Source organism: Nicotiana sylvestris, chromosome 12, assembly GCF_000393655.2.
Source record: "Nicotiana sylvestris chromosome 12, ASM39365v2, whole genome shotgun sequence".
Classification (NCBI taxonomy): domain Eukaryota; kingdom Viridiplantae; phylum Streptophyta; class Magnoliopsida; order Solanales; family Solanaceae; genus Nicotiana; species Nicotiana sylvestris.
This window is the reverse complement of record NC_091068.1, coordinates 16,540,816-16,557,464: the sequence shown is the minus strand read 5'-3', so window position 1 is coordinate 16,557,464 and position 16,649 is coordinate 16,540,816. Positions and strand designations below refer to the sequence as shown.

Sequence of the window (16,649 nt, the reverse complement as noted above, 5' to 3'; positions counted from 1 at the left end):
TCCTTCTTTCTTGAACCAAATCACGAATTCATGCAACAATTCAAACTCACCTTGCGCAATCTTGAATATGTCTGCCTTCCTGGTTTGTACCTTTCTGGCGCCGGCATCGGCCTTAATGAATGAATCTGAAAGCATTTCAAAATAGTCAATTAATTTCTAGGGTAAGAGTGAATACCATGTTAGAGCCCCCTTTGTGAGGGTTTCACCAAACTTCTTTAGTAAGACCAATTCGATCTCATGTTGAGCCAAATTATTTACTTTCACAGCCGTGGTATAAGCTGTTATGTGCTCATACGGATCCGAAGTCCCATCGTATTTTGATATGTATGGCATCTTGAGCCTCTTCAGAATCATCTCCGGTATTATGCTCAGTTTAAATGGTAATTGTGTGTATTTTTTGAATCTGGGCCTTTTAGTATCAGTGATGCGCCCAAAATCTTATCCATTCGGGTGTGAAACTCCTTCGCATTTTGATCCATCCGTTTCATTTACCTTATAAACCTCATAAGCTCAGTTTTGAAGGGAGCATTCCCATTGTTGTTTCCTGGTCCGCTACCGGTTCCTCCGGCTTCATCAAAACCATCCTCGCCTCTTGGGGTGTTGTTATCGACTCTATGATTCATTTGATTTGCACGAACGCTGGGAGGAATTGGGCCTCTTCCACTCGCATTATTAGAAGTGCCTGGCAACGCTTGCTTTAACTATGTCATTACCTGATCCTGCCTTGAGAGGTGGCTCATGATGGCTTTCTGCTGTTCTCTTAGTATTTTCACCATTTGCATGACATGTTCCTCCTCCGCGTCATCGAGAGTTGGCTCCCGTACATGCCGGGGGCACTTCCCTTCACGAATCGGGGTTACTTCATCCCCTTTATTATGGGTGTCGCTGGTTGAGTCTTTATTTTTAGGAAAATCTTTGTGTCCCTCAATGATGTGCATGATGTTGACATCATTATCTGCCATTTTTTATTTCTTGCTAAGGAAAAAAATCAAAAAAGTTAGTAATAAATGCAAGGATCAAAGCAATTACACAATTGTCTAAGCCCTACGGTGAACACCAAATTGTTTACCCGTAAAATGATATAGTTAAATTTATTACATGATTTATAGACAAACGCACTGATTTGATCATAAAATGATAGAGAAATAAGATTAAAAATAAGAGTTAGTAATTGAAATTAACAAGATGGCAAGCCTGGCTCCGAGCGCAATGTCTCCGAAGACAGAAATGAAAGCAATGAAAAAAACAAATAAAATTGTTTAATTGATAGCGAAAATGTAATACAACATATGTTTTGCAAGAATTTTGTGCCTTATAATGGCTTTTGAGCCTGCTATTTATAGCTATAACTAGGAAACAAGATCCTATGATTAAGCACTTACATGATAATAAAGGAGATATCGATGAATATGTAATGGCAGGCCATGAATGCAAATATTCCCTGTAACGGTCGCTCATTTAATACGAGAGAATATTCTCTCGTTGAATGTCATCCGATTGCAAATACTTGATCTGCTCCCGTTGACTATGCTTCCTTCGGGATTTTCTCGACGTCAATCACAATTGTCGTGTCCGGTACTGATTGTTTTTTGACTTGCCTTTTATCTATCTTCGGTTCCACGTGTCACACTATCATTCGATTATTTAATATAAACCATTTTTACCGCATACAAAGTCCAATTCAGAAAGTACCCAATGTGTCCTTTTACCTGTACAAATAGAATAACTCATATATACAGAATAGTAAAAGGGCTTCAATGGTCAACACCATACAAACAGAAATAAGTGTAAATTCTTACCAACATACTCATGTTTCCTGACAATAAGTATGCATGAACAATTTCACGAAGTATATATTCGGATAGTCCAAAGTTGATAGTTAGCTTTTGACATTCTGGTAAAAAAACTATATCGATAAAGACATGTAGATGCACTATTACGTAAAGAGGATTGTAACTTTCTATAAATTTTCCATTTGTAACTCAATAACGAACCTTACTTATTTCTTTTTTGAAGATTATCATATCGGGTGATATTTTTGTTTCAGTTATTGCCTTTTTCTCTCTTTGAATCAAACTTTTTCTTGTCATAATTAATGGTTGAATTTCTATTAGTATCCTAGATGTAGAAATTGAAGAAGGTGGATCGTCTTTCCATCTCGAAAGAAATAAAATAATCGCGCATACACATATTAAAAATATTAACGAAATTTGTCCGACGTGCCACTCTTTAATACGAAAAGCGGATTAATGTAATCTAAAAAGTCAGAAAGTACCCTTCTTTAATAACAAAATCAGATTACTGTAATCTTAACTTGTTAGTGTAGCATCAGATTACTCTTTCTTTATGACTGGAAAAACCCAAACTCAATGCTTCAATTAATGTCAAATCTCTATATCATATCTTATAAAGTGAGGAAACCAAACTTCATTTTCACTCACATAAAAAAAATTTTAAAGTCTCTCAAAATGGCTAATTATTATTATAACTCTTACATCAAAGTTCAACTTTCATTACTTATCTTATCCTTCATCAATATTGTGCATATTACAAATGCTATCAATATCAATCCAACAATTAAAGAAACTTTTATTAGTGGCCTTCCTCAAAATAATCCTATACTCTATGTTCATTGTAAATCTGAAGATGATGATCTTGGAGTTCGTGTACTTAAAGTTGGTGAAAAATTTGATTTCTCATTTCATGAAAATGCTTGGGGCACAACTCGCTTTCATTGTGAAGTTCTATGGGGTGTAAAACATAATGATTTTGATGTTTATACTGAATGGTATAGACGAAAAAAGTCATTTTGTAGACCTAAGTTGCTAAAATATAATATCTATTGCACTTGGTTAATAAAGGATTCTGGTATATTTCTTGCTCGTACTCCTAATCCTTCACCAAGTGACTTCAAATTTGTCATTTCTTGGTTGGGGTAAAAGGAGGGATTGTATTACATATCATATATAGTTAATTAGCTTTGAATGACTTTATGAATTAGAAGTTATCATATATAGTTAATTCCATTATGTTATCTTATTTTTCTAGCAAGCCACGACGATGCTAACTCTCATTGTGAGAGTCAACTTTAACTAGAGATAGTAAATATTTTAGTCGTTCCCAAAAATAATAGTGGACAAAATGTATATTTTTGTATGTACGTGTATTATAAACATAAATATACATATTTTATATTTTTTTGGCTAACAAATATAATTATTTTCGGCCAGTCGGTCAATTTTGTATCCCCACCACTTTAATTTGTCCCTTAGGCTTTTGCCCTTTGACCAAAGGAGTTTTTGTTGGTAATTAGTTGAAGTAGCTAGTGGTTACTATTAATGAAAGCAAAGGCAGAAAAACTAAATACCCACCAAAGGTGGAGTTCCTCACATATTTTAATGACCAAAATTCCTCTTTATTCTTTACAGTGAATTCAACAACAGATCCTAAAGTGAAACCTATGGGAGAAAAAATGGCTTCACAAAATAAATTGATAGCTGTGGCAATAGACAAAGATAGAGGAAGCCAAATTGCTCTGAAATGGACTGTTGATAATCTTTTAGTTAGAGGCCATACAGTTCTTCTAATCCATGTCAAATCACCTCCTATTGTTTCCCCAAGTAATTAATCCTTATCCACTTCTTTCACACACAGTAGGCGGATTTAAAATTATAATTCAATGGATTCATCCTTGTACTATTAAAATTATGAGTTTAGAATTTATTATTTACAAAAAAATTAGTAATTTTTCAATATATATATATCTATGTTCCATGTAAAAAGTATAGGGTTCGATTGAACCATAATATGAACACTTCATCTATCACTATCCACGTACATTTATTTGTTTTTGCATGTTTTTTAATAATACGCTGTCAAACTAGCTTGCCAGAAACTCAACTATTCTATTGAATACTTACAAATTAAAAATCGTGTTATATTCATATCTTAAATCCTGTTATTTCTTTTTTCTGGTATAGTTGCACAATTAACTTTGTACTTTTACAATTTAGGATCAATCCAGATTTATGATGAAGCTGGATGTAGAAATTTTAGTGAGTTGGATTTGCAAACAAAGGAAATGTTTCTTCCTCTCAGAGTATTTTGTACACGAAAAGATGTTAGTATTCAACTCTAAGAATTCCTACCAAAACATCATTTTTTTCTCTTATAATCATTTGTTATCTGAAACTCAATGGGAAGAAAGTATAGGGAAGGGAATTAAGCTAAATTCCCATCGTTAAAAAGTTAAAACATTTAAATAGGGTTTATAGGATGCTAATTAGACCGTTAATAGATTAGTTGGTCCTCCTCCTAAAATCCTACTTATATGATATAAATACACTATACACATTTTTTTCATTAAGTAGTGACGACGAGGGTGGTTTCAATTTTTTAACAGTTGAGGGACTTTTTTCTCTCCTGTACCAAAAGCTTTTTCTCTCGGTGCACGATGACATGATATCATCTCTCTATATAGGCGTACGCTAGTGGTGCAACTAGCATGCGCCACTGATGCTGGCATGGCGAAAGGTCGGTCACGAAATTATAGAACACGACACATGCTCCGGTTCAATTGGCCAAGGGGACACGAAGGCCAGTTGATGCCGAGGATGAGATTGTCACTGCTACTACTCTGTATGTGGCCACTGCTCAATTAGAACCATCGAGTATACTCAAAGCTCAGGCGAAAATAGCGCGACTAGGTGTGATGCTTACTCCGCCTAATGTTAGGCTTCAAGGGGAAACCCTTGTTGCGGAAGCCAAATGTATATAGTGTGAATGAGTCGCAACTACTATACCAAAAATTATGGCAATAATAAATAATACAATAAGGCAACAATAAAAGGAATACCAGAATTTACGAGGTACGGTCAATTTTTCTCCCATCTTTGACATAAATATTATTTAATAGCTGACGACAAAAATCAAGATTATTTCCTTTCTGGTGTGGAAGATCAGATCCCAAGTCACCGGTTGAATCCCAAACCGAGGAAAAATATGACTCTGTTAACAGTCCGCGAACCAGAAATCCGAGTAAGGAATTCTGTTAACTCGGGAGAAGGTGTTAGGCATTCCTGGGTTTTGTGGTTCTAGCACGGTCGCTTAACTGTCGTATTTGATTTTATATAATTTCAATACATGCTAGCTTATGTTATTTTTATTTAATTTTAAACCACTTTTATTATAATTATTTTTTAAAAGAATTGCGACGTCGTGAAAACGCGTTTCGAACCACGTTGCAATCAATGCACCCGTGGTTATCAACACATTTCGACTTCGTCGAGATTTGGATTTGAGTCGCATCAATGCGCACCCGAGTTTAAGAAGGTCATTTAATTAAAATCGCGCCTAAAGATTCTAACGTAATATTATTTTGGGAAAAAGCCGTGAAGTTCGCTAAATGGTCCTCCCAAATTCTAATCATTTTTAATAACCATTTATTGAGGGCCCCACATTTATTTATTTTCGTTCGGTGAGGCTCGTCCCAACTTGCGAACCTCTTTTCTATCATTATTCATTTTTTAAGAATTACGATGTCGTGAAAACGCGTTTTGAACCCCGTCGCAATCAATGCGCCCGTGATTGTCAACACATTTCGATTTCATCGAGATTTAGATTTTGGCCGCATCAATGCGCACCCGATTTTAAGAAAAGTGATTTTATCGGATTTTTAAACAATTATGATCCTATGTGCTAATTTTCAATTTGCGTGCTCACATGCTAGCGTTTAACAGCTTCAACTTCACTCATCTTTTCTGACTTCAAAGAGATAGCTATACAGAGATAATAAACTAACCACTAGAGTTGAACTATAAAATCCAGTTTCGAACCCTTGTGACGTAGGTAAAGATATATAGAGAAAAGCAGAATATTAATCATGAGTTAACAAAGATGAAACCTTTTTAGGCCATTATTTAAAGGACTATTTTAGATCGTGAAGTCTCACACAACATTCTAAGAACTAATACAGTTCCTAAATTCAACCAAAGATAGAAACAATCTCAAATCTAGTCGTAAACCCAAATTCGTTTGCAACCTTACTCAATAGACGCAGGTGTGAATATGTTAAAATCAAAGTATCACACCCTAAGCTATACATGAATGAGCTTGGATGTTTGATACATGGAGGGGCTGGATCTGACCCACATGGAACGAATTAATCAAACATACCACTCTCAGATGCACTCAATCAAACAAACTCACAGTTAAAATTTGTATAGTGAGGTAATACAAACTATGGTTGAACATAATTGGACATCACAAATGTCAAACAAATTTCCCATTTCCTTATTCCACTTCCACCTTGAGCCCCAAGTTACATGGTTTGAGGAATATGTACCTGGAAAAGTAAAAGCAAGGAAAAGAGGGAGATCAGCTTGGCAGATGCAATATTGAACAGCAACAGTCAACAGAATCCAACAGCAGAACCAGCTTATAACCCAAATCGAGCAGGAAAAATAGCAGAACAACAATTCCTTTTTACCAGCAAACCACAACAACGTCTTCAATGTAACAGTGATTTCCTCCAGAAATCTACCCTCTCTTCAGATCTAAAACTCGAAATGGAAAAAAAGTATTTTTGAACTAGTAATGGCTATGTCACTCTGATTTTCTTCTCCCCTCTCCTCCCTTTCACCAGGCAAATGCCATGACTATTTATAGGCAGCCCATCAATTTTTATTTCCTTTTAGTCCCTCTTTCTTTTAGCTTTTTTTACCCCCTCTGTCTCTAACTTGCCACATAAGTAAGCACCTCTATTGTGCTGAAATGTGCACTAAAATCCTATTCTAGAAGGCCCTAGGGTATTCTTCTACCAATACAATACCTATACTGCCCTTTCATTACTTTGAAATTACTATTCCTATCAGAATTACCTTTTCCATGCCCAAACTACCCCTGAAGGTTTCTCAAAGTTACTGATTCTACCCACATTCTTAACAGCTATAACCAATCCCCTAAATTAATCCAAAACTAACTAAGACTGATTAAGTAGAACTCAGAAATTAACTAATCAATCTACCCAATCCCAATTGTTCAATCACCAATTCAATCAAACTAGGAAAAACCAGAAACCAGGATCAATCAAAGCAAAGCTTAAGCTACTGATCAACATTAAATGAAATTAAACTAATTCTTAACCAATAAGCTCACAATCGACCATTCAAACATCAAACTCAGAACTAACAGAAATTGACAAAACTATACTAATACACAAAAATAAATCGTAAAATTAACAGAACACTTAATGAAACCAAGACTATAACTAAAACTTCAACCATGCAAGTAAAAGAAACAGGAAAAACTCACGGAAGCACGAGAAACTCCGGCCAGTCACTGACGTCCGAATCCTTTCAGATTTTTGACACGCAACATCCCTAACCATGTGTTCTTACAAGAGAACACATGGTTAAGGATATTACGGTTCGAAATCATAAAGATTTTGGTTTAGGGTTTTGGCCAGAAATTCTTAGATCTGAAATTCGAGCCGCTTCACAGAGATTTGAAGGAAAATAATCATGGATTAGGGTTGAGGGAAGACCGGGGATTGTGTGGTGTGATTTTGGGCTGATTTGGATAAACCTGCGATCTGACCGGAAACTTCATTCGAAGATTCGACGAGCTCCGGCAACATTCGAGGAAAACTAATAACGGGAATGGAAAGAGGGATTCATGGGGGATCTACGGTGTTAATCTGGGTTTGAACGGTGTAAGTGGAGTTCACCGTCGGCGAGGGATTTAGGGGCGGCGCGGATTAGGGTTTGAGAGGATAGGTGGGGTGAGGAAGACGAGGGACTGGGGGGCTCTCCGACCATTTTAAATCAGAATCCTCGTTAGTTCCGGACCGTTGGATTGATGAGATCCAGCGGTCCTGATTTAGAGACCACGAAACGACATCGTTTCGATTAGAAGGGGAAACGGACCGGGTTGCTGGTACTTGGGCTGGTTTGGATGAGTGAAAAAGGGGCATTGGGCCAAGCGAATTTAGCAAAGAAGTGGCCCAAATTTTGGGTCTTTTTAAGACCACCTATTCCACTCTTATTTTCTTTTCTCTTTTATTTCCTTTTTCTCATTTTTAATTTTTTTTTATAATTTTTCTAATTTTTATAAAGATGTAAAACTAACATGAAATCCTGATTGTTTCAAAACCAAGACTAATTAATTCCTAAAATTGTTTAAAAACTATTTCATGACGAATTCACAATAAAAATCATTAAAATGCAAAAGTGAACTAATTTTGTGATTTTCATGTTTTGTTCTAAACAAATTTAACCTTAATTGATACTAAAAAATATAAAACTAAAACCTAAATGCAAAAATACATATTTTTGTATTTTATAAAAATTAACATGGCAAATAGAATGCAACAATTATCAGAAAATGACACCAAAATGCACAAAGATTGTAAAATAAAAAATTATTTTGTTTGGAATTTTGGGAATAATCACTAACATGTGCCATAATTTTTGGTACAGCAGTTGTTATTCCTTCGCAATGTATACCTTATACATTTGGCATGCTAACGTGGTGAATCAAAGCGGAGTGACTAAAGTGCAAACAGCCCCACCCGCTAGGAAATTCAATTCTCCGCCGAAATTGGTAGCTAGTCCACAGAAATATGAGCTTGCAAAGCAGCCACCACCACCTACGGAAGAGAAGAAGATGTGGGTGAATCTATTCACAGGGAATCGGCTAGCTTCAAAAGGTATCAATCTGCAATTTATTGCTCCAATAATAAAAAATGGTGTTAAAATGGTTCAATTTGATAAAGCTGAGGTCAGAAAGGAATCTGAAAATTGGAAATATGCACTGATCCTCAACGTGGTTGGAGATTCTCCAACTATTGGGGAAATCACCATATTCCAAGGGAGGCTCTGGACGTTTCAGCATAAACCACACATATACTACCATAACAATTGTTATTTTGTGATAAGATTCTATAGTTGTGGTGATAGTCCTGATGTCTGGACCTCATATGCTGAATAGTAAAATAGTGATTGTCAAGCCCTAGAGTACCAATTTTAATTTTAGTGAGGAGATACTCAAAACAATTCCCCTTTGGGTAACGTTTCCTAACTTACCCCTGAGTTGCTGGAGTCCCAACTCTCTGAGCATGCTAGCTAGTGTATTAGGCACCCTGTATGTGCTGATGAATGCACCTCTCGCAAAGAGAGGATTTTGTATGCTCGAGTGCTTATTGAAATGGACATTATTGTCCCATTACCTAAAACTGTCAAGTTGTTGGATTCATTTGGCAAGCGCTATGACCAAGAAGTTAGATATGAATGGTGGCCTCAGTACTGCCGAGTATGCTGCCAACTTGGACATATCTGTCAGGCCGAGCAAGCAAAGCCCCAACCTAAGAAAGCCAAAGCTGAGACAAGGAATACTAAGAAAGTTTGGCAAAGTAAGGATGTCCCAGCATCACCAATACCTGAGGTGCCACCAGAGGAGGTGGAGGGTGATCCTGAAAATGGAAAAGATGGGTGGACAAAAGTAAAAGGGAAAGTAGTTGCAAGGCCTCAGGTATTCGATGAAAGTAGTCAATATCTTGTGGATGTTGAGAATGGTTTCATCCCTATGAGAGGAACCTCATTTCAACAGGTGTTGCAAGCAGCCCTAGGAACAGTGGACACAAGATGCAGCTCTATCCAAGGAGGAAAGCCTCCTCACCCCCACAACAATCACCAATGATTATTGCTACATAGAATGTTAGGGGGTTCAATTAGTTTTTTAAGCACAAGGAGATGAAGAAGATAGTAAGTAAAGAGAAAATAGTAGTTTGAGCTATTACGGAACATAGAGTCATTAAACAAAATGCCTCAAGGATTATAAATAAAGTCTTTCCTACCTGGAGTTGGCATGATAATTATGATATTAATGGGCGAGGAAGGATCTAGCTATTATGGGATCGAAGGTTGGTTGATGTTACAGTACTTTGTACAAGCTCTCAGTTCCTTTACTGTGCTATTATAAGTGCAGACTGATTTATTGAGTTTGAATTCACTACAATGTATGGCCTTCACACAATTGCTGATAGGAAACACCTTTGGCAGGATCTGATAGGAATAGAGTCCAATATTCAGAGCCCGTGGCTCATTATGGGAGATTTCAATGCAATACTCCAACTTGATAACAGAATGGGAGAAAGTGAAATACAAGATATAGCGGTGAAAGACTTTGAGGAGTTCTTGGGGTTAATTGGTCTAACAATGATAAAAAGAGTGGGAAGATTCTATACTTGGACTAATTCACACATTCACAGTAGGATTGATAGAGCCCTGGTCAATCCTTCTTGAATGTCTCTATGGCCCAGCTTACAGTTGAAGCAAAAGATCCTTATTTTTCTGACCATTCCATTCTTTGCATTAAATTCAGTAGCAACCCAAGAAAGGTGGCAAGACCCTTTAGGTTCTTGAATCACTTGACCGTTCATACCTAATTTCTTAATATTGTCTTTACTTGTATTGTGCAAGGGGAGTATATGTACCACGTCTGGCACAAGCTCAAACTAATGAAGGAAGGGATGAAAGCTTTAAACGAACATAGGTTCTGTAAAGTCGAGCAGAAGATGTAAAATACCAGGCAAGATCTATGTGATATTCAAGAGAAGCTATGAACCTGCTACATTGATCCCACTTTATATGCTACAGAGAAAGAGCTTAAACTTAACTTAGAGAAATGGATCCTAGTAGATAAAAATATTCTGAGACAACAATCTAGAGTTCAATGGTTGAGGCTAGGAGACACCAACTCATCTTTTTCCATGCCTATATCAAGAATAGGATTGCCCAGAATCACACTAAAGGGCTGATCACTATTAGTGGAGATGTGGTACACACTGACAGGGCAATTGAAGCAGAGATCATTGGATTTTACAAGGGACTGCTAGGCATTTGTGCTACACAACTACCTGCAATTACACCTAGTATTCTAGGTGCTGGCCTTGAAAGATATATCTACCCCTTATAGCTCCAGTCATAAGAGAAGAAGTCTACCTAGCCTTGAAAGATATATCTGATCTGAAGTCCCCAGGATGTGATGGATTTAATGCATTCTTCTTCAAGAAAGCATGGCCTATTATTGGAGATGGTGTTTTAGATGTCGCGATCCAGTTTTTTCAGACTGCATGGATGTATTAACTGCACCATTGTTACCTTGATTCTTAAGGTACAATCTCCCTCTACTATTAAGGAGTTTAGGCCCATATCTTGCTGCACTATGCTATACAAACTGATCTCTAAGGTTATTACAAAGAGGATATAGAATGTCATGGATTACTTAGTTGATAGTAGCCAGACTACCTTTGTTCCTAGGAGGGTCATACCTGATAATATCCTATTGAGCCATGAATTGGTAAGGGACTATGGGAGGAAGGGTACTTCCCCAAGATGTATGCTTAAGATTGACATGCAAAAAGCATATTATTCTGTAAAGTGTGCATTTATTGAGCAAGTGATGTTTGGTCTGAACTTCCCTAGTGCATTTGTGGGCTGGATAATTACATGCCTTAGGACAGTATCTTTCTATATCATTATAAATAGGAAGCCTTCTAAACTTTTTGATTCCAAAAAGGGCCTGAGGTAAGGGGATCTTGTATCCCCCTTCCTATTTGTTTTAGTGATGGAGTCCTTGAGAAGATTGTTGAAGCAATTGGGGCAAAATCCTTATTTCAATTTTCATCTCAAGTGTGCCAAGCTGAATATCATCCATTTGGGATTTTCAGATGATTCACTTCTTTTCTGTAGAGGTGATGTTGCATCAGTAAAATACTTGATTAAGCATTTTCAGCACTTCTCAGCTGTTTCTGGACTCATAGCTAACCCTGCCAAAAGCTCAATCTACTTTGAAGGCATGACTACTGATGTGCAACAAGAAATTTTGCAGATACTTGGATTCACTAAAGGAGAACTCCCCTTCAGATACTTAGGGGATCCTCTTAGCTCCAAAAGAGTTTCATTTGTACAATGTAACCCTCTGCTAGATAAGATTCTGCAGAGAATCAAATCCTGGACTACCAAGTTTCTATCATATGCTGGTAGAGCACAACTCATTAAATCTGTCTTATTCTCTATACAAGTCTTCTGGGCTCAAATCTTTGTGCTCCCTAAGAAAGTTGTGCAGATCATAAAAGCTGCATGTAAAAGCTTTTTATGGTCTGGTGGTGCTGAACTCTCAAAGAAAGCATTATTGACCTAGGACAGAGTATGTCAACCGACAACTGCTGGGGGCTTAAACATTTTAGACATCACTGCTTGGAACAAAACGGTTATTAGCAAATTGTTTGGAACTTATGCCAAAAGAAAGATAAACTATGGGTTAAATGGATACACTGCTATTATGAGGCTAGTAGGAACTTCCTGGAGGACATTCCAAAACAGATTTCATAGATCATCCAAAAGATTATGAAGGCATCAAAGTACTATATAGAAGCAGGATATGAACTAACTGATATACACAACATGAATCAGTTCTCTTCAAAGCAATTATACCAGAGGCTAAGAGGTGAGTTTCCAAAGGTGGCCCGGAGGAAAATGGTATGTAATAACCTTGGAATACCCAAATGGATCTTTGTGTTAAGGCTAGTAGCTCATGGCAAGCTATATACAAGGGATACACTAAGTAAATAGGGTATGGCTAGCGATAAAATATGCCCTTTGTGTGGCCAGGAGAATGGAAGTCGCTCCTATTTGTTCTTCGCATGTGAATTGGCTGCTCAAGTCTGGCAGAAACTTCTGAAATGGCAAGGTATTAACAAGAGGCCTAGGAACTGGGATGATGAGCTACAATGGTCAGTCAGGTTTGCTAGTAGGCGTGTTAGAGCACATGTGTACATAATGTGTTTTGTAGCTTCAATCTACTCTATTTGGAGAGAAAGGAACATGAGAGTATTTCAAAACAAGCAACAACCTGTGTACTTAATGACCAAGTAGATAATCCAAGAGGTGTATTTTATAGGTTGTAAGAAACCCAAAGTAGCTAATTGGTTGGCAAGTTTTGATTTCTATCCTACATAAGTAGTAAGTAGTTTGCCTTGGTGGTTTTAGTATATAGTTGATTTTGATCATGAGCCTGACGGAAGTGTTGGAACTACTGTCCAACAGTCAGTCGCCGAATGCTTTATAATGCAACACCCATTTTGGTAATAAAATTTTTATTTACCAATAAAAAAATGACGGCTAGGCTTTATGAAGAGAATTCTCTTCAACTTTTATAGGATATCTATACTGTGTAAATCCCTTGGTGGTACTGACATCTTCTAACATAGGTTTCTCCATCCTCGAGGCTCGAACTCCAGACTTCTAGTAAAGACCGAACGGATCCGATATATCTCACAAGACATCCACACCCCTTCGCGGTGCCAAAACATCTTGATATAAACATGGACGAATTAGAATAATCAATATTTTTTGTGTACTCTTACTAGTTTTTTTCCTTTAGCTTTCACGTCTCTAATATTGGTAGTTCTTCTAATTCTCCGATAAAACAGGTAGATAGTCATGTTGTGGTGTTAGAGGACAAGGATGTAGTCAAAGCAATTGTTGAATATGTGAATAGAACTGGAGTAGAGGCATTGATTTTTGGTGCTGCAAGAAAAGACGGTTTTCTCAGGTATGACTCCATCATTAACAAGAATTAATTAATAATCTGATAAAATTATGTAACAAACATGTTATGATATATATTAACTATTATTAATAATGCTCATCGTTCTAAACTTACCATAGGGATATGTAGATATTAGTGCATGATTATGTTACAAACTTGGCTTTAAAATATTTTTTCCAAAAGTTTTTGTGAATAGAAGATAAGGGAAAAAGGTGTGTCTATACATACTTAAATGTATGCATGCCTTTCAAGCTCTGTTGATTTTTCATTTCATATGTTAGATTTGAATAAAACATCTTACTCGCATTGGTAAAAATTTACTCATATTTTATGTTTACATCAAATCTATAGGTGCATTATATGTGTCTGCTCGTATACTTTTCTCACTTCATCATAGTTAATTAAGATGTACTTTCACCTCATTAAATCACTTGACCATAGTAATTTAATATGATTTGGTATAAAAATTCTATGCAAGTAAACTTTTACCTCTTCAAATGGTCTAATTTCAATAGCCTTCTGCACTGCAGATTCAAAGCCAAAGACATTCCAGGAGGCGTATTAAAAGAGGTTCCTGATTTTTGTACTGTACATATCATCTCCAAATACGAAAAGATAACATCTACACGACCTGCTTCTCGTCCCGCTCCTTTTGTCCATCCACCACCTCACCAGTTCACCAACACTGGATTTGCTAATTCAAGAGGTGAGGTTCTATTCGATTCTAATATGTACGTGGCGGACCTAAGATTTAGAACTCATGTGTGCTTGCCGATAATAGTCTCAGAAGCAGAGGGAGAAAAAGTTTAGTTATGGGTGCTTACTCAATGATTGTTTAAATCCTTTGATAATTGCCTATATTAGGACAGTCCGATGCACTGATCTCTCGTTGTGCGCTTCATAATTTCGTGGCATACCAAATAAGGGATTGTTAGAAGAAACCTCCTATAGTGGACAACTATAGCCCTTTGTATAGGTTGGGTGCTTGTTTAAGGCCATAAAGTGCTCGCTTGAGGAGGCAAACAAAGATAGAATGCTTTTTGAAGATGAATTATCGGCACCTTGAACTGTATACGGACGTAGATGATATCATCACAACCCCTCTTTTCGTACCGCTAGGGATGCTTAACGACACTTCACCAAAAAAGGGTGCATGGCCTCTTTGAGTGAAGAAGAGAGGAGCTTTGTATAGACACTCTTGAGCGCAGGAGCCTAGGAAGGGCCGAACCACAAGGTCTATTATACGCATTCTTGCCCTGCATTTCTGCAAGAGCCTGTTTTCATGGCTTGAACCAATGACTTGATCCAGGTCACATGACAATAATTTTACTAGTTATGTCAAGGCTCCCCTTTTGATAATGGGCTTTTTTCACTTTTAGCCCGCGCCAGAAACTATCTATATTGTAAATATAGCACGGTATAGCCAGTTTTCAGACTGGTCATTCAAAAATAGTCAGCGTTTACGAAGTCAATGAAAAATAGCCACTATTTTGCTGCAACAAAGACCGGTCCAGCATAATATACTAGAGTTCGGTGCACCTGTGTATGAACTCCAGCATATTATGCTGGACTGGTATACTCTGCTGACTCCAGTATAATATACTGGAGCACCAGTGCTCCAAACTCCAGTATATTATACTGGACAATTATACTTGCTTGAACTCCAATATATTATGCTGGAACTCCATCATATTATGCTGGAGTTCCAGCATACTTGTCCTGGAACTCCAGTATAATATGCTGGAGTTCAAGCATACTTATGCTGGAACTCCAGTATAATATACTGACGTATTTTTCGGGTTTTGAACAGTTTTTGCTCAGATTTATCTTTACATGAAAAGTGGCTAAATTTCGATTACTTTTGAAACTGAGCTATTTTTGGCTATTATTTTGAGAGCGGTTATACAATGTCATTTTTCTTTTGCTTAATTGTTTCTATAAATCTACTGTATCTGGTCAAAGGCCTTGCTTCGCATAGGCTCGGGTCAATGGTAACAAAATATATAGAGAGAGAAAAAATTAGGTTGACAAGTATGCAATAGATTACAGTTAAATTCTCCTATTACGGTATTATATGCAAGACTAATACTTGATCAATAATTTAGAGAATTTTCTCTTATTCACAAAGAGAAACAAAACTTTTTTTCTTTATTTTCATTTCTTTCTTTTTTCCCTTCCTTATAATACCTATTTTAAGTTTCACACTTATTCGAAGCATATCTTGAATTTTACATGTATCGTGATTCAGGTAGAGCAAGAAATCAAGAAATGGAGGAAATCAAGAGAGAACTTCAACAAATAAGAGCTCAATTCGTCGAATTAGAGCAACATACGAGGACGATAATTGTTATGTTGTCCGAACTCTACGAGACTATTGGGAGGAACCACAGCCCCTATTCCGCAACACCATCATCTCCACCACCTCCTTCCCCTCCTCCTCCCTGTCCCGTATTTGTTGTAATCTCATAAATGGAATCCGGAAAAGATAGTGTGTATGCAGTGTTATTCCTACCTTACGAAGGTAGAGAGGTTATATTTTTCTTTTAAACGTGAAATAATCGATACTACAATAGTTTAGTTAGTTTTCTTCGGCTATGATTCTTCAACTTTTCTGCACTACTCCAATTTATATTCCTTTCACACAATGTCCTAAATGTTAAAATTTTATCTGGACACAATTCTTTATTTATTAGCACAATGTTTATCCAACATAAAGAAAATAATATAAGCAAAATCGAAATTACATGTTAGAACTCCATAGCCATTATTTTACATGAATTATTAGGTAGAAGAGAAAATTAATTAATCTAAATAACTTCAGTGATGGCAGTAGCCATAGGCCTTTCTAGGGCTGACAAATTTGGTCCAAGCCCAAATGACCCGTCTAAATCGCCCAAGGTTGGGTTGGTTATTGACATACTCATTTATTGGATTCAGCCTATCTTAACTCAACCCATCTCAACTCATTTAAAGTTGGGCGATGTCCACAAATAGCCACTATCAGCACCTGTCTTTATTTTAAAGCCAGTGTTTTAAAT

General features: G+C 36.8%; 1 protein-coding gene across 2 annotated transcripts; it reads left to right on the top strand.

Annotated features, from left to right (window-relative positions):
- Positions 1-8,520: 8,520 nt before the first annotated feature.
- Positions 8,521-16,192, top strand: LOC104246859 (uncharacterized). Of its 2 annotated transcripts, none has more exons than XR_716082.2 (4): positions 8,521-8,707; positions 13,493-13,614; positions 14,142-14,317; positions 15,860-16,192. XR_716082.2 is itself a non-coding variant. In XM_009802754.2 (4 exons), exons 1-4 carry the CDS (start codon positions 11,104-11,106, stop codon positions 16,078-16,080), a joined length of 588 nt encoding a protein of 195 aa, XP_009801056.1. In that variant the 5' UTR covers positions 8,759-11,103; the 3' UTR covers positions 16,081-16,192. The 2 variants fall into 2 exon arrangements, 1 of the variants encoding a protein (XP_009801056.1); XM_009802754.2 differs by lacking the exon at positions 8,521-8,707 and adding an exon at positions 8,759-11,172.
- Positions 16,193-16,649: the final 457 nt, after the last annotated feature.

What these genes read in the sequence shown, in the direction of transcription:
- LOC104246859 (XM_009802754.2), top strand. Translation starts at nt 11,104, where the DNA reads ATGTCGCGATCCAGTTTTTTCAGACTGCATGGATGTATTAACTGCACC. An exon ending in TTGTTACCTTGATTCTTAAG is followed by an intron (nt 11,173 to 13,492) that starts GTACAATCTCCC and finishes CCGATAAAACAG; the next exon opens with GTAGATAGTCATGTTGTGGT. An exon ending in AGAAAAGACGGTTTTCTCAG is followed by an intron (nt 13,615 to 14,141) that starts GTATGACTCCAT and finishes TCTGCACTGCAG; the next exon opens with ATTCAAAGCCAAAGACATTC.